This window comes from Motacilla alba, chromosome 4 (assembly GCF_015832195.1).
Source record: "Motacilla alba alba isolate MOTALB_02 chromosome 4, Motacilla_alba_V1.0_pri, whole genome shotgun sequence".
NCBI classification, from domain to species: domain Eukaryota; kingdom Metazoa; phylum Chordata; class Aves; order Passeriformes; family Motacillidae; genus Motacilla; species Motacilla alba.
In genome coordinates, this window is record NC_052019.1 from 58,558,107 (window position 1) to 58,583,430 (window position 25,324).

General features: G+C 36.1%; 1 protein-coding gene across 4 annotated transcripts in view; it reads right to left on the reverse strand.

The window, feature by feature from the left end:
• LRBA (LPS responsive beige-like anchor protein) overlaps positions 1-25,324 on the reverse strand; it is a 367,373-nt gene that overhangs the window by 231,103 nt on the left and 110,946 nt on the right. For all 4 annotated transcript variants that reach the window (XM_038136498.1, XM_038136496.1, XM_038136497.1 and 1 more), the window contains 2 exons: positions 15,487-15,551; positions 8,141-8,249 (listed from right to left, as the gene is read on the reverse strand). In XM_038136498.1, coding sequence (XP_037992426.1) covers positions 8,141-8,249; positions 15,487-15,551 — 174 coding nt within the window. The remainder of the gene's footprint in view (positions 1-8,140; positions 8,250-15,486; positions 15,552-25,324) is intronic.

A 25,324-nucleotide genomic window follows, 5' to 3' on the forward strand; every position in this document is an offset into this window, starting at 1 on the left:
ACATTAAAAGAAAAGCAGCCAAAGAAAGGGTATTTGACAAGAATCAGTAGAGCTAATTCCAGAAGGAGGCGAGAGAAAATATTAGACAAGAGCCTGGTCAAACTAATATTACCTGTACAATTCCTGTCAGTTTGTTTCAGGCTCTCCAACATATACATAAAAACAGTCTGCAGAATGAGTGAATAATGAATTGAGAGAGCTCCTTGCTGACACTCAGCTACTCAGAACCATTTAGTCACAAAGGAGATGTGAGGAACCGGAGGGGAAGCTTGGAAGACCAAGTCATCATAATAACAGCACAGCAAAGGAGCTTCACCTTAGATAATAAAACCCAGAAAATAATCTACATCACAGTAATGTCCAGTGCGTTCACCTTTATCTTTGCTCCTTTTTGCCATAATTTGGCAGCTATTAGAATTAATCCTTCATTACACTTGCTGGAGTCAGCCTCCCAACTGCAAACATTGAGTGTAGCCATCAGCCATTATCAGCAACAGCTTTATTTTATTAATTACAACAGTGTAATGAACAGAAGGAGCTCTAGGAAATACTATTTGTGATCCATGTCTCCTCATTCAACGTGACTCACTACCAGGAAAAAGGCATTGTACAACCCAAGCATCGCTTCAAATTGCAGAAGAGTGGGAGTATCCTGGGAGAGTGTTACTGCATTTTCCCTTTCCATAAGCTCTTTCTTAAGAATGCACACTTTGACATTGGGTAACAGGCTTGACAGTGAAGCCCAAAGATAATGAACACATAACAGGAAAGAAATCATGCTAAATGAAAATAAAAATAAGTTCAAGTTTACAACTGAGCAGAGTATTTAAGTCCAACCTACCACTTGAAATACTGAGAAATAACACCTTCACATAATACCCTTCTTAAGGGTGTATAGACCCTTAAGATCTTCTGTGACCTTGTCAGCTCCAATATCAGAATTATTTTAATGTAACATGTTTCTCATTTAGATCAAACCGAGTTACAATAAAACACACAGGAGAGATGTGTACTGTCACCAGTGCTTTTTCTTCAAAGCTGAACAATTCCTAACACTGTTCTTAAAATGGTACATAAGCAATACAAGTTATCTCTGGACAGAAATTTTAGAATAAAATACCCAAACACAAACAGGGTATTTGCTTTGTTAGTGCTAAAAAATTGCATTCTATTTACATTGCATTACTTCAGTCCGGATTATTTAAGAATCATTACCTGGCATGAGCTACCATAAAAATCTGTACATGAATAATAAATAAGGTAAACAATACAGATTTATTTTTCATGAATAGGTGAGAACAACAACATTTCTGATGGGAACATCTCATTTCAAGCAAGAAATTTCTTACCAGGCTAGCCTAATTTTCATATTATAAATATAAAAAAGCAGAAAAACATGGAAAAAATGTTTTAATAGACAACATAAAATCTATACAAAAAGATACAATATTAAGGGTTCAAAGGAAACATATTCCATCCAAAAGAAGGCTTTTTTTAAAAACAAACAAAAAAGCTGGAATGGTTAAGATGTAGAAAGAAAATGGCATTCTTCAGTATGTCTCCCCAAAAAAGGAAAACAGAAAAATATGTCAACTATGGCATGATAGTTTTAAAACCAGAATGAAGCAGGTCGAAAGAGATGGAGGAACAATTGCATAAAGCCATAAAAGGCAGCATTAAATTATTTTTCAAACAAATCAGGAGGAGGAGGTCCATTAAAGTGTCTCTGTAGAGCTAATAGAAGATCAAAGGGTAAAAAGCACTCCTGGAACACATGACCACCCCAGAACAGAGATGTTATAAAAGAAAACTGGGACAAGAACAACTGCTGAGACCAGGCAGTGTCCACTCAGGTGATCCAGAATAATTCAGGGATGAGCATAGCCATCAGCTGCATTGCTGTTGTTCAAACTGCCTCAGTGCCAGAGGAAAGAAATATGCTAAATGGACTCTGGAGGACTGCAGGGAGCAACATGGCAATAAGTCTGAAATTTCTAAAAGACAAACTTGGAGCTGTGTTTAAAGGAAAAAGCAAACAAAGGAATACACACACTGGCAAGAGCCATCGTTGCCTTTGTAAAGGAAGTCAGGCTTCATTTGATTTCTTTCAACAAGCCACTTGAGACATAGACAAGAAAGATCAAGCTCATCAAGTCTGAAAGCCAAAAATATATTTAAAGAAAAACAGGATGAGGTAGGGCAGATAGAAACATCTTGTGATGGAGTTCAGATGAATTCCCACAGAAAAAGATAAGTTCAAAGACCTATGGAGAGTAGATTATTTAAGCTTACTGGTAATTTCTAGTGAATACAATAATCTGTAACAGTACTTGTAAGAGGGGATAAACAGTTTTAAAAAGGAAGTTAATCATTCAAAGGAAGAGAAAAATAAGTAGATGTGTTAAACATGTAAAAGAAGTGAGAAAGGACAGAAGAAGTTGAAATCTCAAACATTGCAAAACACTGAGCATGACCTTCCTGGATATTTTTTTCTCAAATAATACTTAGGTAGTTTCCTTCATTTCACATGAGACAATCCCAAAAATTGCTGCCTCAGGAATAAAAAAAAATTTCATCTCCTCGTTTGGGACTTGCCAACATATTGCAGCAGAACAAAATTGATTAGTTCTCCCATGGAAAAAAAAAATATTCTCCTATGATGAGCACTTTGTGAATATGTTTAGAAATAAAAGTCATTTTTTTTCTTCCTACTACTGACAGACAGATGGTGCTGTAACACCTAAACGTCCCAATGCAAAGGGCAGCATTTACTTAAAATTTAAATTTGAGGGAGTCAAGCCCATTCATAACAATATGTGTAAAGCCTTACTTTTTCCATGAGGGAACATCTAACTTCCTTCACGTTGCCCCATTACATTTTTTCAGTCTTAATGACAACAACTTTTGGGAGCATTCCTGCAGCATGCACTATCCTTTATCTCCACATGTTCTGTGGAGAACCATCGCTGCTGACCCACTCTAAAACAAAGAATTCCCACTGAAATCATTACAAAATCTTTTGTTATAATAAATAAGGACATTACTACTAAGTGTGCTAAAAAAAACTTAATATAAAGGGATGTACTAAGAGCCACAGAAGGATTCTTTGATGCACAGGTTCTGTAACAAAGCAGCTTTTGTTAAAACCACTGGTAAACTATGGATAATATGGACCCTTCTAAGAACCTTCTTTCCCACAGTAACTTCTTATTACATACAGAAGCAACAATCATCTACAGAAACTACAAAAAACCTCAAATACCTTTCCATAATTCTTTCAAGGGCTCTCAAACATTCCCTTGGACTTACGGGTATTCTGCTAGAATTGACATGCAGTCCTTTTTAGTCACTTCCTCTGATACAAATAACATATTTCAACATTTAATGCTTAGTGCACCAAAGGGGAAAAGATCTGGAATACAGAAGATTATGCATCAAGGGAAGCACTGGATTTTGCCTTCTGCCAAGGAACAAAAAGCTCCATTCAAGTCACTATTGGAATGCTTGCCTAGCCTTGCATCCCACCTCTGTCAAGGCAATACCAGTTTTAAGATTCGTTTCCCAGCAGGAGCCATGAAGTAAAACATTCTGTTTATTACCACAGCCTGTAAATTGACACTGAATAAGAATTAAAACTGTGAGGAAGCCCAAGTCTTCCGCATGAAAAAACATAACTGAACACAAAAGGGCAACAAATTTTACAGCAGCTGGAAATGCTAGATTTAATTATTGAAGAGAAATCATGCAGAGAAGTTAGCTGCCTAGCATGATTTATAACAAATGAAAAGGGAAAGTCATGTGAAATTCTCCGTTAATCAACAGAAACAGCCAATAACAAGAATGCCAGCACTTTCTATTTCTATGGATGACAAGAATTTGAAAAAAATAAGACCAAAATTCAAGGGGATGACACCACACATCCTCTCAAAAGTGACACTTTGAGGAGGCAGGTGATTTTGCCAATTAGAGGAGCAGTAACACTCAAATGAAAAAGTACCAAAGGTTTTGTTTTCCTCAGAATGAAGAATCGTTGTCCAGCCATTATAGAAAGTTTTCTGAAAATTATTGTGCAGTACTCTCCACTGCTCTTCTCTATACACCGTAATGTACAACATTATTAATAGTTTTGTATTGCACATTTTTCTAACTTTTCATGTGAATCTTGCATGCAAAAAACCCCAAAACAACAAAAACAAGAGAAAACAAACAAACAAACAGCAAAAAAAGAAACCATGCTCCTGAAGCAGTCATCAAAAAATACTTTACTCAAGCATTGAGACTTGGTATCATAGAATTTTGCCTAAATCCATCCAAGAGCAAACTAAAGCTTCACTAGAATGACGGAACACTGAACAGTCCATGCCTAAAAACCTTGCAGGTTTACTTATTTAGAATTCTATAAATATGTATATCCACCCAGAAGTACATCAAGAGATTTACATTAGACAGGAGGCATAGCCAAGGCAATGGGCACTTCTGCCATAAATTATAAAATAAAGTCAATTAGAGTACAAACTTCCCTCCCCCTCACACCAAATCAAATTATTCCCATAGGCATGACTCCACAGCAGTCTTCACAGATAATCTAAGACACAGTGAGAATCACCACATTTTTCAAGGTAATTTCTAGAAAACAATCTGGCTGGCAGCATGAAACTACCATAAAGGTGTTCCTCTTCAGGATTTTCAACTCTGTCAAACACCAAGGGTGAGATTTTGAAAAATACCTAAGAGACATGTACATATAAATCCAAAGGACAATGGAGAAAATTTAAGGTTATAAGGTATTTGTTAGAAATGCTCACATTCCGGCATTCACTGCAAAAAAAAAAAAAGTGTGTTTCATTGCTACGTCATTACAGAAATGAGTAGAATAGTCCTTCATCAGGCTTCTTTGAGGCTAAATCACACTTCAAAATGACTATGTCTCAGGTTTCCTGGTTACCTCCCATATGTCTACATACATAGATGGGACTACTCTTTATACAGGTAGCAATGAAAAGACAATTAAGTTTCTGAAAGAGAGAAAATTGCCATGAGAAGGCACAAGCAGAATAGAAAATATTTCTTTTCTATTCCTTTCAGTTTAAATCTATCTCACTAAGGCACTTGAGGTTTACTGCATATCCAAAGTTACAGCAAAACTGGAACAACAAGCCTAAAAAAAGAAAACAAAACCCAAAGCTATCCTTGCTTCAGAGACTCTTCCCATGCTTTTGGTCATCCCACCGTATGGAAAGGGTTCCTCTCCATGTTCTTACCAATGCAGGGCCTCACCACACAGAGACAGAGCAAAGCCCAACCAGAGCTTACACAGCAAAGTTCATATGTACTGCATTTACTGTTGCTTCTCTGTCTCCTCTTGGATGGGAAAAAATTGATAGATGAACATTTCTCAAACCACTTCTGGAAGGAAAACATCTGTACTGTACGTGCAATGAATTAAGAAGCAAATAGGAGTGGCACCCCACATAACTTTTAAACTATCACCAATCAATTAATTTCTTGCATCACATTTCTAAGATGCAGTTTTCAGCACAGCAGAGCCTTTCCTGTATTACCTATTTTCCTAGGCTTTTCCTTCCTCTTACAATGATCATCCTTAACCCATTTTTAACTGAATATATACAATTACACATAACCAGAGAGCTTCAATATGAAGCGTGCTTAAACTTCCCATTGCTTTCTCCTGCCTCTATGTGCTCCAAATACCAGACTTCAGTTTCAAAAAGTAAAAGACTATTTGTCTTTTACTTTTAAACTGTCCTTGCAACATAGAGGAAACCCCTTCAAAATCTGACTCAGATATTGCAAGGCTCATCTTCATCAGGACTTTTAGAAATGGAGAATTACAATCAGGTAGCAGTAAACATCCTTAAGATCTTTAAAAAGAAAACTGGGGGTTGGATTTTTGCTGACCCAGTGTTAACGTGGATTATTTCACATGCAGTATGAAACACCAGACTTGCAAGTCTGAATTTAAAATAAATTTTTAAAAAAAGGGTAAGAGTTCTTTCCTTATTTCTCAACTGAGGGCCTTTATGCCTTCTCAACCATTCTCGTCTCCTTTCTCCATAGCACTCAGAGGGCAAAACTTTCTTGTGATCTGAACCAAACATGCCCATCCCAACCATTTCTTAAAAAACCCGCAACTAGTAATTACCAGAAGCACAAAACACTTTTAAATGTGATCAAACCCACATTTTCATACACATAATTTTCCTGGGCCAAATCTTATAGAATCACTCCTCTGCTCACTTTCTTCAGCTATCGTGTCCTAACACATGGATGGAACGTGGAACACCAGAATTTCTGATTGTTAACATGATTTCCGATTGTTACCTGCAGACACAGATGGATATGACTAATGGCTCCTCTTTCCACAAAGGAACACAACACTGACTGAAGTCTGCCACAGACATCAGGTTCTTTACATATTTGGTAGAATCTGATAGTTGTATATTCTTAGTTTCTACACTTGTGGAAGTCATGCTGGATCAAAGTCTTTCCAATAGAGGAACAAAACTAAACTGGATAAACAGACTGCTGATATTTGAGTACACCATTTGCCATTTAAGTTCCACCTGATAAGTTAAACCTCTTGAGCCACCACCACTGAAACAGGACAGATTCAAACCAGCACCAGCCTAAAATATCAGCCAACTCTCATCCTAGAGACTTGTCACAGCAGAACTCAGAGCTATATTAAAAATGTAAGTTGATGCTCTGTTTAAATTTCTTCCAGACACCATAAAAGGTATCTTGAGGCTGAACTAGGGCTAAGAGAGCAGCTGTCACTGAACAACTGTATTTACAGAGAGCCTGTATTTATACCAGAGAACCCTTCCTTTCTCTCACGTTTCCTATATACACACCCCACTCTTTGCAAATAGTTTGCATCTGAAGGGAAAAAGTGGGCTGCTCATCTAATCAATAACACCATGCCATGCATGGAGCTTCTGCATAAATCCAGAGCAAAAGATGTCAAGCATGTCCCAGTCCAATGATTATCAGGAAACAGAGCAAAAGGATGCACTTTTCATCTCCACAGGACTGTCGCCAAACCCTTGATGTAATAAATGAAACATGCCTGCTATTTCACCATTGCAGAACCGTACTGTAGATACCTTCCAACATCTCTGTTTGCAGGAGGGGGTAACTAGCTCTAGACGAAGTGCAGATATGTTATTAGACAACGCACAGCTTGAATCCCGGGGCCAACACAGATGACCTTTAGAACATAAGCACTGTCTAAGACAAATATGCTTTCATCTTTGGGGAGTATTTTTTCAAGTAAAGATTTAAGAGGAGAACAGTTTAGAAATACGTTAAACACAAATGTGCCTTCAATCTCTTAATGCTTCATTTTAAAAACAAAACCACAAGTAATATCACATGTCAGAAGAAAGACAAAGTACTCTTTAAGTAGAATATTAGTGAATTGAGAGAGATTTAGCTTCATTTTCATTTACTCAATAATTAAAGCACAGGGAAAGCTGATATATAATGTAACCAAGACCCTAAATTGGAGGTATGACCAAAGTGACTCAGAAAATAGGCTTGTATTTTTGTTTGAAGTAATACAAGTGTATTTCAAAAACAGAGACCATCATTTCACTTTAGATTCCCTTAAGTGGAGTGAAAATATGGAAACATAACTAAACCACACTGAGGCATGTAAAACACAGGGAGAATGGGTTTAGAGAGGGATTAGTTAAATAGTAGATGATACAAAATGATAAAAGAAAGTAATTTCTCATTTTGCACTTCACAGCCTGTTACCACTTATCTTCAGCAAAGTGGTTTTTTTCAGACCTGTATCTTGACTGTGATGCTAAACAGCTTTAACACATATAGTGATATTTGCTAAATGGAAAAGAGCAGCATTGGTATGATAAAATTCTTTCTCCTACAATCTGTGGTGTGCAGATTTCAGTAAGTTCTGAGCTGCTCTGCTCAGCCTGTTTTTCCACCAAAGTTAGCGGCAAACTTACCAAATCACCCTACCACTGCAAAGCACCCTTCAAAGTGGAACCTCCTGAGGCCTGCAAAGCCCATATCACAGCCTGAAATCCTAATACACAGTGGTATGGTTATTCTTTTTTGCTTTGCTTTTTTGAAACAAGATTTCCTTTCTTACCTCAAATTCAGCATGGCGGTTAATATCCTCTGCCCTCTGTCTGCTCAGGATAAATTCTGCTTCATTAGCCACTCGTACCAGATGCTCCTTCATGGTTTGACTCAGCAACCTGAGGACAGAGAAGATTTAGGAAATGCCTTAAGGGAATGAAGTCCAAAAATAAAAATCTGGAAATACAGTGTATATTTATGCAAATATGCTGGGCTCTTACGACTGACTTTATTGTCCTAAGAAAACAGTATAAATAAAGTTGGGTGTAATTCTCTGGCAACCAGTAAAATAGCATTTCTATAGTAAACCAAAGTAAGTATTAAACAAAATGTAAACACTCCAGATAGTCATTTGTTTTACCTGAAATAGAGACATATAAAAAAAATCTTTCACATCCACCACTATATAAAGTAAGCAGATCTTGCATATAAACATCCACAGTTAAAGCTCTGACATAATTGATGTAAAATCTAAATTTAAAAAAATGAAATGCAATACAGTTTTTCCTCCAAATGCAAGACTGAAATTTTACAGTAAGTACATACTTGAGTAATATTTTCAGGATTATAAAACATTCTCAGCCTCACAAATGAAATGCTAAGATATACATTGTTACAGGTTATATACAGAATAAAGCTGTAATTCAAACAGAGATTTCGGAGGCTTTCATAAACCCTGAGTTTATGAATGGCAGCAAAGCTGACAGACTGAATTACAACCCAATTATTCCCTGAGTTCACATATTGTTACTAAAAACATTTCCTTTTTAATTAGTTACATTGGGATTCGTAAAGTTGAAACCAGCTATACACAAGTCACACTGGTTTAGAAGGTGCACATTTCCACAGGATCACTCAAATATACACCAGATAAATCTATTACATGCTCTACGGATTAGATCTTAAAAATATCTTTTTTTTTGGTAAGGTTTCCAGTTGTAGCAAAAAGAGTAGCAGAAGGTAAAATCACTTGCTTTCCTTGCACATATAAACTAAAGTACATTTCAACAAGTTCAGAGTGTATTGAAAGGCTTTCTTTACAACCACAGGATTTATTATGCAGGATGTCTTCTAATGCATCCAATGTTACTTTTAACCCAAATAACTTATTTATCTGAAATAAGGATCCCCCTGTCTCTTACTGTAAGTTTGAAAGAGTGATGCGTTGCTGTCTCTTTTCCTATGCTTTCAGAATTCCACACTTGCAGGAGACTTGCAGGTCACATGCCTGCTCCCATAAGAAGAAATCCAGAGGCAGAACAACACCTGAAGCTCTTTGTTCACTGCTCTTCTCATTCCAGAAAACTGCAGCACAGCAGCCACATGAGGCCGCGAGCTCAGGAACCAGCCAAGTTGGTGGATTAGTCTCTCCCCATGGATGAGGTCTTGAAATAAGAAATACGCACAATCCACTGTTCGAGATGTGATTTCACCTTATGTTTGGGGAGGCTTGTACAAAAGCCACTAGTTTGAAACCACATTACAAGTCCTTTTTTTTTTTTTTTTCTATTTTTACTCACTGGTAGAATAGATGCAGCTGTTGAGCAACAAACATACAATTCCGCCAATCTATCTGCATGCATTAGTGACAAACCAGCAATAAGGAACTGTATAAGAAATAGTCTGGGCAGATTCCTAGTCTTTATCTCTTTCTCCATGATCTCCAGTAGCACATTCAAATCTGACACATAAGCATTTAAATAAACACTTTGTTATTGAACTAAGATCTGTTAAAAAAATTCATTTTTTTAAAGGCAGATGTTATCAAAAACTTTCTATATTGAAAAAAACATTTCAGAACTCCCAGGCACTCAGAAGTGGTTTATGAATTTCCTTTTTCATAGACCCAGCAAAGTAATTATGTATTCTCACAAGCAAAAACTACCTTTGCCACATACATACTCTTCAAAACTCAGTGAAATAAAGAACTGTTTTTTAAATGGTTGTGTCCATCACAGTACACCTTAGTGCACACACATGCACACAAAAAAATTAGGTAGCATCAAGAACCCCACTCAAGTCAACTTATCCAGCTCTGAAACACATTCAGGCTACAATTCCTGACATTCAGCACATTTAAAATGCTGTTTTATGTCTAGCCTAATGATCTTATGTACTCAAATTCACACATTAACAAATCTGCTTTTTCTTTTTTTTAAACAAACCAAAACAATAACATCAAGACTCAGAAAATAAATCATCAAAAATCTCATTTACAAAACGTACCACTTAAACAGAAAAGGGTTGCTAACAATCAAAAAGCAAGGAAATGTGGAAAACATGTCTTTTTTTCTTACAAAACAAGACTGAGGTGCAGGTTCTATGTCATCAGAATCTCAGTACAAGGAGGCTGCAGCACAGGGGGCAGACTGGCAGTAATCAATTCTACTTTGGCTCAGACTGCATTTATCATTTTTCTCCAGAGCCTTTTTTGGTCAATTATGCACCAAGTCTGTCAGTTATCATCCATTTTTTCATTAATAGCTGTATTTTTCTAACTGTTTTTCCATCACAGTAGTTGCTCCTATGGCAACACAACCCTCCAACATTCATTCCTTGAGAGTGACCGCAGCATTGCGAGTGAGAGACAACTGAATGGGGCAGCCTACATCTGTCCCCTATTTTCCATTCAGAAAGCATCCAAGTAATTGGCCAGCCAGCTTGATTGGCAAGCATTTCAATATTAAAAATATTTGCATCCATGATCAGTCCAAAGCAATACACAAAATTTAAGACAAGGAACAGCAGGTGACATACGTTTAAATTTTGTTAGTACAGTTCTTAAATTCCTCCCCATGCCCCTCAGCTATAGAAATATAGATGATTACAGCATTCCAGATTTTATACTGTTAGATCTTATGTATTGAGAGCATAATACTGTTGCATTTGGTTGTTTCTGAAGAGGTTTAGGGCTTTTTTCAGTTGGTTGATGGAGTTTTTACTTGCTACAGATGTAAAATTTGCATTGTGTTTACCTTCCTTCTTCTCCCAATAACTTTTTAATTAATTGTGTAGTTCCAAGAAATATTTTTAATAGAAGGCTATAGTGTCTCAAAAAGAATAATTTTAAATCCAAGGGAGCACAAAATCCCTTGCAAGATTCCTTTGGGAAAAGAAAAAAAAAAAGCTGTTTTCATCTACACTGAAAGACACATCAGAAAATGCTCGGATATAGAGGGGAGAATTTTGATTTGATTTAATTCCTCATTAGACAACAAAGAACAGGGCAATAAAAAAAAGCTACAGAAAAAGAAACATGGACACACTACTGAATCCTTATGTCTTGGGTTGTCTTGTCTGATCAAGGATTTGAAAAAGAAAAGGTAATGAGAGGATGTTATACATGGATTCTGCTAGTTTAATGAGATTGTCTTTAAACCAAACATTTTGGGACTTTTTTTAGTGAATATTCATTTACCAGTGTATAAAAATGTAAGCATAGAACATTGTTCTCTAATTCTTCACATGGCCAAGAAAACTGCGCTTGAGAATGTTAAAATCAAGCATCTTCTAGAGTCTCTTCAACTGAAAATTGGAAAGAATAATTGCTGCAGCATGCTTAGGAGACTGATCCTTCAACCCCTGCCATGCCAAACCCATTATCACCCCAAAGGGGATAATAACTGTCATGCCTGGTCTCAAGCTCAAGTATGTTTGTTAGTGCCCTGGCTGATACAGAAAACAAGATCCAGCACAAGAGATGCTTCACACTAAAGTGTGCTAATGAATCACAGCGACAGCAGAGGGTTTTAACCTTCACACAGCACAGGAGCTGCTCGCTAACTAGTCAACTACAGGAAATCAGGCTCTAGCAAAAGAGGCATTTGTACATGCAAGGAAATAAAACAAAGCTGAGCTTAATTTAGTTCATAAATAATAGCTCTACCATCTTGTGCATAAGGAGGAAACATAATAGGGTGCAAAAAAGGAATCCATCTGGGCACCTCAGAAGTCTCCAAAGGAGAGGGATGGCCACGGCAGTGAACTAGATCCCACCTAAAGGATGGTTCTGGTGAACAAATTCCCTTGCCAGTAAGTTCTCAGGTTCAGGCTCCAAAACAGACTCTCCCTAAAGGGAAGATCCAAAGGTGAAAGGCAAGCACAAAGAATGGAATCCAGACTGACAGAAGTTCAGCAGGCTAAGGAAAACATTTCACAACCTAGCCTTCTGCTGCACAGATGGCTCAGTACATGGAGGAGCCGTGGGTACAGGCACCTTTTTAACAAGCTTTCAAAGAGCATTAATAGTGTTCCCAGACACTACAGGAACAGAGAACAATACTTACTACTTTTTATTAAAATCAGATTAATGTTAAACGTAGCAATGTATTGAAATTGATGTATCTTTTATTGCACAGAAAGAGGTTATTCTTCAATACCTGCTCCTTTATCTTACATTCTGTAACTTGCTGGATTTCTATGCTGGCTTTTGTCTTTTTACTGTGCTTGTAACTTGGACTTCAGGACTTCAGTTATGTATTTCTGTTTTAGGCAGCTTTACAGTTCTGTATTTCCACACACCAGCCTCCTGTTTAGAGATTTTCTTTCAGTTCAAGACTCAAAACTTCACTGGGCACAAACTAATCAATTCTGCTCTACACATGAAGTGAGTGTGATCTACCTGGAAAGCCAGGGAGCGGCTTTTCTGTGGAACACATTAGTTACTTGTGAACACGAAGAAATTCAGACCAACACATTCTGAATGCAGCACACACACTGCAGATCTTACGAGTCCCAGAGGCAAACTTTCTGCACATATTTCTGTGCAGGGAATCCTAGCCAAAACACGGCAAGCCTAAATCTAAAACTACCAACCACTGAGAGAGAGAGAGGTACAGTCACACCTTTCACATAAAAGCAAAAAATACTTTGAAAGCAAGTAGAAGAGAGATTTACATCTCCCCTTCTAGACTTCTTCCAGAAAGATTTTTCTGTCATCTTATTTGCCCAGTTGAAAAAAAAACAAACAAACAGTAGAACATACCTCAAGCTGGAATATCCTATAGCACCATTAGTCCAAAAAAAAATCCAGTAATAAACACTGGGAATAAAACTCTGATTTACAAAGATTATAGGGTGACCAAATTCCCCCCACCAAGGCAGTAGACAAGAGCAACTCTGTGATTCCACAAATTCTAGGCAGTTCTTCCAGTCCTTGATTTTATTTATTGTAACTCTCATATCATGGTGCCCTACAGACACCTTTCCCTATCCCATCCTTCCCTGGTGCTGAACCAGTTCTGTCCTTTCTACAACTACTTTGACATATTTTCTTGTGCCCTTGTAGAAACAACTTAAAATTCAGCTTTTATTGTATAACTAAAGCTAAAGTCTAAATCAGCATCGTTCAGATATTTTCTTAAGTTTCAATTAAAAGACTTCAGCTTTTGGCGTTTCTAAGACTTTAATGCTATGGCAAAAATATACAAAAAATTGCAAATAGAATAAAACACAAGGTCTGAGATGTTTTAGCCCAAGTGTTAGCATATGTGCAAGAAAAATAACGTGCAAATTGCATAAAGAGAAGGAAAGAGTAGTTCTGGAATACAGTTCCTATCATTTGAGGGATAATAGTTTGATGTTAGTGAATGCTGAAAAGCCACAAAGCACTGCAATTCAGCAGTAACTATAAAGCCCTCTATAAACAGCAAGGGAGGAAAATGGAGGCAGATAAAAGGAGCCATTTTTAAGAAATTAATCCGTTCTCCTCTTCACCATAATGAATGTTATGCTCCCACTTAAAAAAAAAAAAAAAAACCAACAAAAACTAAAAGAAAACCCAACTCTGCTACACATCAGAAATGAAATGAAGTAACAATTACACTGACATTTTCTGCTAACCAAAACCACACTTCCTACTCTTCAAGGGATCATTTGTCCCTGAGACAACCACTCTGGCTCGGGCTAGACTCTAAGTTATTGATGCTGTTTATGGAGGTAGGGGAGTGATTCAATCTGTCTGCATGTTTTGAGGAGAAAATAGTCAATTCCAAACAGTTTACTGATAGAAAGCTTGACCTGGATGAGCTGAATAACTACTGGGTGACTGCCATGCACAGCTCAGTCTCAGCAACTGATTTGTCCATGATAATCATCTTACACAGATGAACCTTACATTGTGGTTTACATGCGTGTGGGATCTCTGTGTTATCTATGCTAATAAAACATTAATCAAGGGCCAAATTTATAGCAGGCATTTTGTAAGTAAGGTCAAGACGGGTCAGCCTCACATAATAGGAAACAACTATAGGCTAGATCTTAACACTGTAACTGAACACCCTTGTTACTTTACCTTGGCCCTTGGGATCAAGACTAGTAGCAAAATGTTTTTCCTGCCTCAGAATGGTGTTTCACCTACCATAAACTGAAATGCAATCATTAAAACCCATTAAAATGGCCATTATTTTGTGTATCTTTTTATGCATTTATTTTTATGTATCTTGAAAACATCTGCATCTTTATAAAAAAAATCTCAAATAGTCATTTCCCCATTCCTACAATGATAAAAAGATATTTATATAGCATATTAATTTATGTGATAAATTTTTATGGTTTTAGTTAGATAGCTGTCCTAATCACATAAAATTTATTTTCTATTTGGATTCTTACCTAGCTGAAGTTACTAACTAACTGAAGTTACATTTAAATAAATGGAATTTCTTATAATACACCTTAGCTAACTCGTTAAGACATCTTGAAAAAAATCCTTTAGAAAAAAAGTAAATACTGTTCTTAGTCTGCCTCAACAATCAGTTCAATATTAATGAATAAAATATTGATGGTTCTGAACACTGACTACAAGTCAAAGAGCATGGCCTCATCACCTGCTCCATCATTATCTGTAAGTTCCAATAATATACATATAAAGTTATGGATAGAACATTAAACTAATTGGTAATATTAAGAGGGTTTTTTCCTTAGAGGGCCTCTCCTCTTTTCTAGTTTAAGAGATAGATCAGAAATAAATGAGCAAACTGGAATCTAATTTTTGAGACAGAGGCTTATCTCACAATTCCTAGTAGTAATGTCTTTCAAATATCAATTCCCTTTCTCAAGAGATTAGCTGAATACAAATTATAGTTTCAACATTAACCAGTACACAAGGACAGGAAGAAAGAAAATCCATGACACACAGATAAGCAAAGTATTTAATGAAACTAAAGAGCATTAAGATTCTACTAAAATCCCATATTCAGAATTAGAACTGAACCAAAGTACTAAAGAACATGAAACCATGCTCGTAAAACTCAAAGAAAATTACACAAAAAGGAAGAGGAAAAATTATTTTTTAAAAGTTTCAAGGCACAGAACTCCCTGAAGGCTAAGGCAGAGGTGCTATCAAATATTGTGACTTACCTTCCTTCATTGACAAGCTCAATAAAGGCCAGGCCAGCATTCTTCTGTATAGAGTTTTGCCACTCCTGGTAAAGACAAAACAGAAGAGAAAACTAGCTGTATAAAAACAAAACTTGGAAGAGGCATTTTCAGAGACAAAATTGTACACTTTCTTTTCCACTTTAGCAACTTACAGCACCATCAGCAAACACACAAAGCATTAATTGTGTGTGGATCAGGAAGCAATGAAGGTCAGCATGAAGGAACAGGGCAGCATCACTTACTTAAGGTCATATTAAGGGAAGAAGAAAATCCAAAAACATTCCACAAAGGATTCCATCATTTTCCTTTGTTATGTTATGTAATAATCCTGAACTTGCTCTGGTTCATGGATGGTTTTTGTCTTTTTGAACCATGACAGTGCCAGAAACTGTTTCACATTAAGGCAAGGCTCATTCCTTAGACACAAATTGCTCCTGTAGCTTAAACCCTAGTAGGGATATTTCCTAATAACAGTCCCCACTTCAGCATCACATAGTCATCCCTACTCATTAAAAAAAAAAATCTGTTAACAATCCAAATATTGCACCATTAACACACTATGTTTTTAAAAATATGTAACATTTTTAACACACTGAAATAATGCTAATGGCAGACAAACATGCACTGCACATTCCTTAAATCCAACTGAACCTTGAATTAAGTAAAACTATCACTGGGGCTTGTTATCCCCATTTGAAAGATGAGAAGAAAACAAAATTACCTTACAAACACAGAAAGTAATTTTTTTTAATCTTAGACCACATAGGGACAAGTTGACCTAGTCAAAAATTAGAGCAGTAAATAAGTCTGTACCTTATCTTTTGGGGAAAATGTAGAGGCAGAAAGAACAGGACAAATACAGCTCTTGATTTAAATTCTTCAACTCTTCTTATCTAATACAAAAGACTGATTCTGCACCAGATAGATAGTTAAGTTTCATGTGCTGTTTCACATCAACTTCCTTGTTTTTTTACTCTTTGTTCTATGAAATAATAATCCTAATGATTGTCTGTATGAGTACTTTTGTCACTGTGGTTATTTTAAAAAAATCTCATCAGCTCCAAGGCAGGGAAAAAGCTAAAAACAGGAAAAACGTCTTAAAGAAATTTCAGATTTCTGAATGTAGGAGGTTTTTAATACACAGCGTCAGGGTACATTTTTTGGTGCTCAGTGTTGCAGAACACTGAGAACTCTCAGTCAGTGAGACAAAGGTTTTATCAGACACACACTGAGAAACAACGTTATTATTTACAACTTAAATCCTGCCCCTCTGCCCCCACTGGGAAAAAAAAAAAAAGTATTTCCAAATTCCAAATGTAGGGGAGAAATTATAACTTTGATTTCTCAAGCTGTTTTTCCAGGCCTAACACATGCTTCTCATGTTTATCATGCTCATCGTGTTTTAGCTGCAACAATGTATTACAATTTTCAAGAAGTCAGAATTAAAAGCAGAATAATTGGAACATGTGATGTATTATTAATCACAAATTATAAATGTATTCTAGTGGAAAACAAAAAAAACCTTTTAGTTTCTAATATTCTAAACAAAAGAGCATATGCAAATAATCCTTCTAAGAGGTTTTAAATGTAGTATCAGGTTCTAAATACTTAGCTTTATATAATGATAACTGAAACTATTCTATTAGCTGAAGAGTGAGAAAACTCAAGAAAAGCAAAATATTTTTTTCCATTTATGACACTGTCCATCTGCTGTTCTGCTTCCTAAAGGGCTTACAACAATACTTGAAAATTTAATTGGTGAAGATGGAGGCTGCCAAAAGTAAAAAGAAAGTGCATTTATCATGATACTTTTCAGCATTTTTCTCTACATCAGACATCATCAAAGAAGGTGTTAGTCTAAACATTTTCATAAATCACAGCTGAACACACCCTAAAGCTTATTTTAATAGTTGAAAGAGAAGACTAATGGTCTTCATCTTTCATGATCCATTCAATATTTCCCCACAGTATATGTTCACTCTCAAACAATTACACTCAGTATACATATTGCATTATTATATCAGCATCTTAGTTATCCATCTCCCACAGGTATTAGGGAAAAAACATGTTAAAAGCTTCAAACTCAACCACTAATGCAACTAAATAACTACAAAACACATTTCAGCACTTTTCTGAGGAAGGGCTGATCAACTGAGTCAATAATTTCATACCTGTTCTAAGTTGTAGGTAATTGACCATCATTTCCCGTGGCTGTAAATGTTTAGTGACCAAGAGACATCATCTACTTCTAATGCTTTTGGTCACTGAGCACTCAACAGTGAAGCAAGGGGAAAACCAAGAAGCACTAGACATGATCACAAATAACTCAAATGAAAAATCACCATGATAAGGACACAAATAAGAAATCACATTTTATTAAAATACTTTGTCTGATAAGGAAATTGCCTATCTCATTACTGTGTTACCTATTTCCTTAATAGAAACTATAAACAGCCCCATAACTACCCTAGGCAAGGACTAAAAGCTTTCCTGAAATGGTGCTGCAAACCTCACCTGAATTATAATCTTGTATGGAATAACATACTACATTTCCTTTCTATAGAGCACAACTCTGAAGTGAGCAAAAATACATCCCAGTCCTTTATAGCTTTAATTTTATATCATCAACAAGTTTCATTAGCACAGTCTTACTGAGTGCACAAGGGTCATTAAATGAAAACATTAAACAGTAGCAGTCTTAAATCCCTCCTTTTCAGAAACTAATAATCTCCCTCCAGGTTGATATCATGCCCTGCTGTCCTGTTTGAGTAATGCTGGCGTTATTTAATCTATTTTACAGTGGGGGTTTTTAATTAACCTTAACTAATGATCAGTTGTATGGCAGCACCAAGTTCTCTAATAAAACTCATAAATTACTACATTTACTTTTTTCTAGGAAATACCAAGATCAACAGCATGCATTAGACTATAACCAAAGACCAAAACATACAAAATGACCATACATATCCACAAGGTGGATAAGATTAGCGTAGCAAACGGGCTTCAGTTCTTGTACATCCCATTTTATGTCATTGTGCCTACAAGAAGTGGAGCCTTTATCTAGCCCAATATAACCATTCCTAAACTGTAATCACTCAAACAAATACCAAGACAGTTTTATTGATACACGTTTTTTGTTGGTTTGGAATTTGAAATGCTTGCCTTTAGGCAGTAAATAGAAATATCCCCCCTCAGCTGTATACCCTTGGTAAAGTAATTTAATCGTATTTTAAACAATTATGGCAGGGGTGTTGGACCTAGATGTTCTTTAAGGTCATTTTCAACTCAAACCATTCTCTTAATACCTCAAAACATACATTCTTCAAGGTATATACAAATATTTCCAACACCAACCCATCAACTAGTCTGATGGCTAAGCAATTAACCATGGATCTTGAACAGAATATTTAAAACATTTCCAATAGATGAAAACTGCTCTATTTCCATCTGTAACAAACTGTTCTCCTGCTCTCATTCATACATATATACACACACGCTCCTTAAAAATTCATTTTTCTCAGAAACTTAAATAAAAAATCCTTCTGAACAGTTTAACATATTCTACAATTAAGGATTATATCTAGCAGTGGAAACACACACTCATCAGCAGGCAAAAAAGAGAAAATTCTTCACTAATCCATCCTTCCCATAAAGCTGGTGGAGTTTTGATAATTTATTTTGGTTATGAAACAAAGGAGAAAGATGACTTTGGTACTGACAACTATGAATGGGGCACTAAGGAGCAGGGTGGGAAAATGTGCTAACATACGACTAAGAGACATATTATATCCTAGAGTAAAGGTCAAATCTGCATGAAAAACTTGTTCATAGAGAGATACACTAATCTTTAAGTGCCTAAAGTAAACTATCAAGAACTTTTCAGCAGTGTTTGCACTTGGTGTCAGCACTCTCTCAGCACCACATCCACTACAGGCTTGAATGAACTCAGCAATAAAGAACATATAGTGAAAAGTAAACTATATCTCAGCTGGGTTCTTCATAATTAAAAAAAGTTAGACTGCATGTTAAGCAGAATCTCTGAAAACATAAATTACTTTTAAAGGTTGAAGCATGCTTCAGTTATTTAAATCTATGGAACTCCATTGAAAAAATTAGAAGCAACATGGTCTTATAGGAAATCATATCTAGAAACCATGCAGCAATTTAATATCAAAATTAGCACAGGCCAAGTACCTACAAAAGAGGAACATTTTGCAAAGATGTGACACAAATTAATATAAAAATAACATAAGAACATATTTGAGATAGCTATCCAGTATATATACAGACATACCTGTATGCTCAAATAAAATTTTAAAACCATAAACAAATAACAAAAGAACAATCAGAAATTGGCTGAGAAAAAAATAATTTCAATAACTATTTTCATGGCCCTTTCTCTACAGAACATCACCACTGTTGCTGAATCCTAAAACAAAGTGAGAACCTGCAAAAAATATTTACTACTATCCTAAAAATTCAGAACCTCTTGTCACCCAAAAAACATTATTGAGCAGGCTTGGATTTATGGAAATTTAAACAAAGGCTTCTCAATGAAACTTTACCGTGGCATCTATGTAACAAGCCACACTACCTCACTAATCAATACAGAGGGTTTGATTTCAATAAGGGTGATAAAAGTTACTCTAACCCTGGCCAGCTACAAGCTCTCAACAGATGATCGTCATTAGGGCTCTATCGGGGTCCCACATACTCAGGCTGCACAAATGTGTCCTATTAGTACATGGTCTGTCTGTTTGGCAACTCCAGGCTCAAGACAAATGGCAGCTGCTGCCCTTCAAGGTCTGAAGTCAAGTCCTCTGGGAATCTGAAAGCCCAACTGGAAAAATCAAGGCCTGTTCATTAGAGACTGCTCCAGGGGAAACTTGCAAGGCTGCCATTAGAACTTTATAAAAGAGCTAATTATTTTTATAAGACTTTTAAAACTATCAAGCACACCCAGTTATAATAAAACGTATTTACTGCTGGCATTCCATTAAAAAAAGACATTGCTTTTTGTCAAAAAAATCTGCTGGTGACAGTACACAACTGAAGTCTTCGTATTGAAAATTTTAATGAGTCTTCTAGGAGAAAGTTGTGTAAAAATTGACTAGATGAGAGAGCTTCTCAATGAAGGCGTAACACCACATCCAATAATGTGAGAAAATATCCCAAACAGACTCATATCAAACTAATCAACCACACAGAAAGGTGGGCTGAGATTGTCAATGTGATTATCCACCCCTGAAAAATAGAAGGAATTCAAGAAACAAACACGTTCAGTGTTGCAAAAGTGACTGAAAAGAACAAACAAAATCCTTGTTTCAAAGCTTTAAGTTTCAAATCTTTAGGCTTCAAATCTTTGGCTGCTGAGGAACAGCCAAACATGCTGCAGTACATGTGTATTAATAAATCAGTCAGAATGGCACAGGACCCACATGGTATCAAACATTAAGAAGAAAAATTAAAATTACCACTGTTTCAGTATTTTTCCTCTGTTTTATCAAACATCAAAACAATAATAATAACAATAATAATGATACCTCCTTTAATAAAATATACTCTGGGGAAAAGCTGGTACATGACCTTTTTTTTTCTTATTCATAACCACAAAATTCTTTACTATTTTAACTATGAAACTGAATCAAAGTTTCTGATACTGAAATATTTTCCCAGCTGCACAGCATGACAACACTGTATTGAGTTCTAAGGTTATAACAGATCACCGCTACAGAGTATTTATTACAAATCTTTTAAAAGTACTATATGAAATTCATTAGTGCTCCTTAATCAATTCTTGGACCAACATGCACATTAGTTTCCGACTGCCTAATTCAAAAAAGCAATTACAACCCTAGTCCTCGTGTAAAAGGACGACAGAAAGAAGCTAATGTGAAGCCAGTTTAAAAGAATGAAAATGTAAAGAAAACAGATTAGGAATGATTTATATCAATGCCTAGTGCTGAAGTTAATTACAACTAACCCAATAAAATAGTGCCTTTATTATTGTACAGCAAGTAATAACCTTAGACACAAAAACCAGAACTCTATGCTGACTTTTGCATGCTCAATTCCACAGCACACTACATTAAGAATTAAAGAAGTAGTAAATAAGCCATACAGAAACAGCAGGTTTTTAACTAAAAGCAGAAGAGTCCCCTGCTGTTTAACCATGTGGGTTATTCCATGTAAACAGAGCTTCCTATAAACTAGTATTATGTTGTTAGTGGTAAATGCCTAAAACTATAATGAGAGTTTAATTTCAATACTTAAGAGTTCAAGTCACAGTAAGCTTTTATAGATTCTAAAAATAAATTCTACACATGTAGAGCTGGAGTTACATACTTAAGTACTAGATTTTTCAGTAAAAATACCACAGAAAAAACTGTCAGTTTGTCAGACAATGCCTTTTGTGCTTTGAGATTACTCTCAAAGTGACAACTGTAGCCTTCTCTACAAAGAACACAAATCCATCCTAAAAAAATACATAGTTATGAAAGATATACTGTATTAAATGTTACAGCATATACAATCTTTAAAAACCGCACGCAGTCAAAAATCTTGAGGTATGTTGCTTTTGCCATAATTTATGGTGACACCAAATATTCTTAAAACAGCAATAAAAGATAACTTTAACTTAATCCAAAATTCATACCAAATTATAAAAATATCACTGCATAAATAAAATTACATCTCTAATGATTTTCACAGCATAAAAGCTGCATATCTCTCTGATCAAAATGCATAAACTTCATTTTCATATCTAGTTTCAAAGAGGTATGAAAAACTGGGGAAAAAACTGAATGAGTGGATCGCTGTCTTCAGGTCCCCAGTTTCTGATGGAGGAAGCAATTTCCCCAGGCAGCTTCTTCCTTTCTCTCTCCCACCAGCAGGCTGTTGCCATGACACCCCATGAAACAAAATTAGGGGTCAGGTTTGAGTTCATCTAGCAGCAAACCTTCTCCACTGCAGTTTCCTCTCCAGGTTCTTTAACCATCGGCTATTTTCAATGCCAAGATGAAAGACTAGTTTTAGAAATAATACATACAGGAATCTTAAAAATTAATTGAGAAATCCAAGCACCAAGCAGTTCTGTAAATAGGCAGCAATGGGAAGCACAAAACTCTTAAGTCAAAGGAGATGAGCCAGAAAAACAGACGTGCGGAAAAGCGACAACATAAGATGAACAAAGGGAAAAGATCCAAATAATTAAGTTGCAACGCCAGCATCATTTTCATGAACAAAGGCAAACAAATTGAGGAATAGCAGGAGCATAACGCAACTGACCCTTGATTTCAGTACCTTTTTGTTTAACTGTGACTGTAATTTGAGATTTTGCAAAACCACTGAACAGGAAGGAAAATGCCTTTCAAGGTAGACTACAAATTACAAAAACAAGAAAATCTCAGCAAACTCAGTGCCACGCAGCAGCATCAGTAGTGCTGGACTGGTCCCACTGATAGCAACATTCATCATCACCATGAAATTGCAGCAACCTTCCTGCTCAATGTTCTTAGCTTCAAATAAATAAATTTAACTAATAAAGAAATATGACCCTGGTTTTGGAACCATAAGCCCCTTTATACACCAGGTGGGTTGGAAATAATGATCTTTAAGGATCCTTCCAACCCAAACCTTCTATGATTCCATGATTCTGGTATCACTGTTTTCCGCAAATGTAGCTTGGTTTCTATTTAAACTCTCCTAATGAATGCATACACATGATGAACATGATTCTTGCTATCATTGTACCTTCGAGGGAATGAAACTCAAGTATCTAAACCAATCCCACCTCTTCATTCATAACACAGGATGTCCGATTGATAGTCCCTTAGACAATCCTATCCTAATGCAGATCTTTTCTTAAAAGATTTAGAGCAAATGAGGCAAAATCAATTTTTTTTAAAAGGCAGAAAAACTACCATCTCTCCCATTACTGTCCACTTTAATTCTCTGTTCCCTTCCTCATCCCACATCTATTGTCTTTATTTACACTAAAATATAATAGATATAAAACATGTTGCAACAAAGGTCTCAATTATCATCTGTCACTATAAAAACATGAGAAATAATAATTTTCTGCTCTTTTCACTGCAAATCCTCACCTGCACTCACCAAGCAGATTTACCAAAATTAAAATATATCCATCTTGGTTTCAGGTAGAAATAGAAATAAACGTCTGCAGAACTATTCAAAGAGCACTGGAAAATCCAGCTGTTTCTTCTGAATCAAAATTGACTGTGAACTAGGATCTAACACCTCACAGACCTCAATATCATGATTGCTGCATAATCTGAATTATGAGTTTTTATCACTTACGTTACCACAAAATACTCATGGAAAAATTAGTGCATTGCCAACAATCCTTGATGAGACAAATGTTTTCCCAGTTCCATAAATAGGCAAAAAGCAGAGATGCATATAAATAAGAGTGCAAGTCAGACGATAAACTGAACAGCACCACTCCACAAAGTTTCTCTGGGTAGAACTTCCAGTAAACAGCTTCCCAAATCCTGAGTTCCCCAAGCAGTTAACTTGGAAACAGAGACACATTATTTGGTTTATTAACACAAACAAAAAAGTTCCCATATTTGTAATTAGTATTATATCAGCAAGAAACATTGCTGCTCACTGAACTTTCTATAATTTCCTACCCCTCCCCTGCACTAACCCTCTTTCCATAGTCTCAAATTAAACAGACTGGCTGTAAAACAGCAGGGTGTCAAATTAAAGCACACTTTATTGTGGAGGTCTCCACACTTCGCGGCTGACTTCCTGTCAGGAAGAGTTCCATTTCAGTGCAGAGCCCCACCAGCAGGGAGCTCACAGAATTAAGTGCCAGTTGATATTACTTTGTTTTGCATTTACCACCCCTGAGAATATTGTTCAAAGATCTAGTTATAAAGTCAGCATGGTATCATCCTTCTGACTAGACTGCCAAGCCACAGGGTGTGCTCTTGCTGCACAAAACTCACCTTAAATGGTGGTGTTTTTTTAAGTCCTAGTGTGCTGGTGAAGCAACAGGATGCCTTTTTTCTTCAGAAAAGTCTTGCTTCTGTAGCTAAATTATGTTCCCTCAGTTTTGAACATCTGCAGCACTGTGCATTAATGGAAATTAAGCTGTCCTGTTCCCCTATCCCACTCTCAAGATTCACATTCACATTAGACAATCCACTCTCCTCCCTAGACATAAAAACGTACACATTAATCAATCAAACTCTCAGCAACACAGCCTTAAGGGCTAATATTTCTAACTGTAGAGGGTGTGTTTTCCATTAAATTCATACTAACACCATGTCCTGAATTTCTCAGCAAATACAAACAATTTTTAACTCAGAGAGTTTTTCTTCATACGAGCTTAAAATAGATGAGAAGTCTATAGAAGCAATAAAGATTGAACTTTAAAAAAAAAATCAGGAGGAAAAATCCTCACTTTTGCCACAGAATTCTGTTTTAGTAAGAACAGCTTTGGAAAGTTCATCTCTCTACACTCCAGTGTGGCAAACTACTTCAAAGAATTGTTTTGTGGTTTGTAACCCTATCTTTCATCCATTTCTCTACCAAAAGCCTGCAAGACATATTGAATCCTCCAACCAGAATTCCAAGAAACACTGCTTCTCATCACTCCAAACAAAAATGTCACGGCTTTACTACACCTGTACACTTGTACCTCTCTATACGCTTTCTTAGTTTAATATATAGAACCGATCTTGACTTTTTTCATACTTCAATACCACAAAGCTCACAATTCCTTCCCAGAAAGCAGATGTGTAGCATAAACCAAAAAACACTAGTTTTTGCTCATCTTAAAATCTCA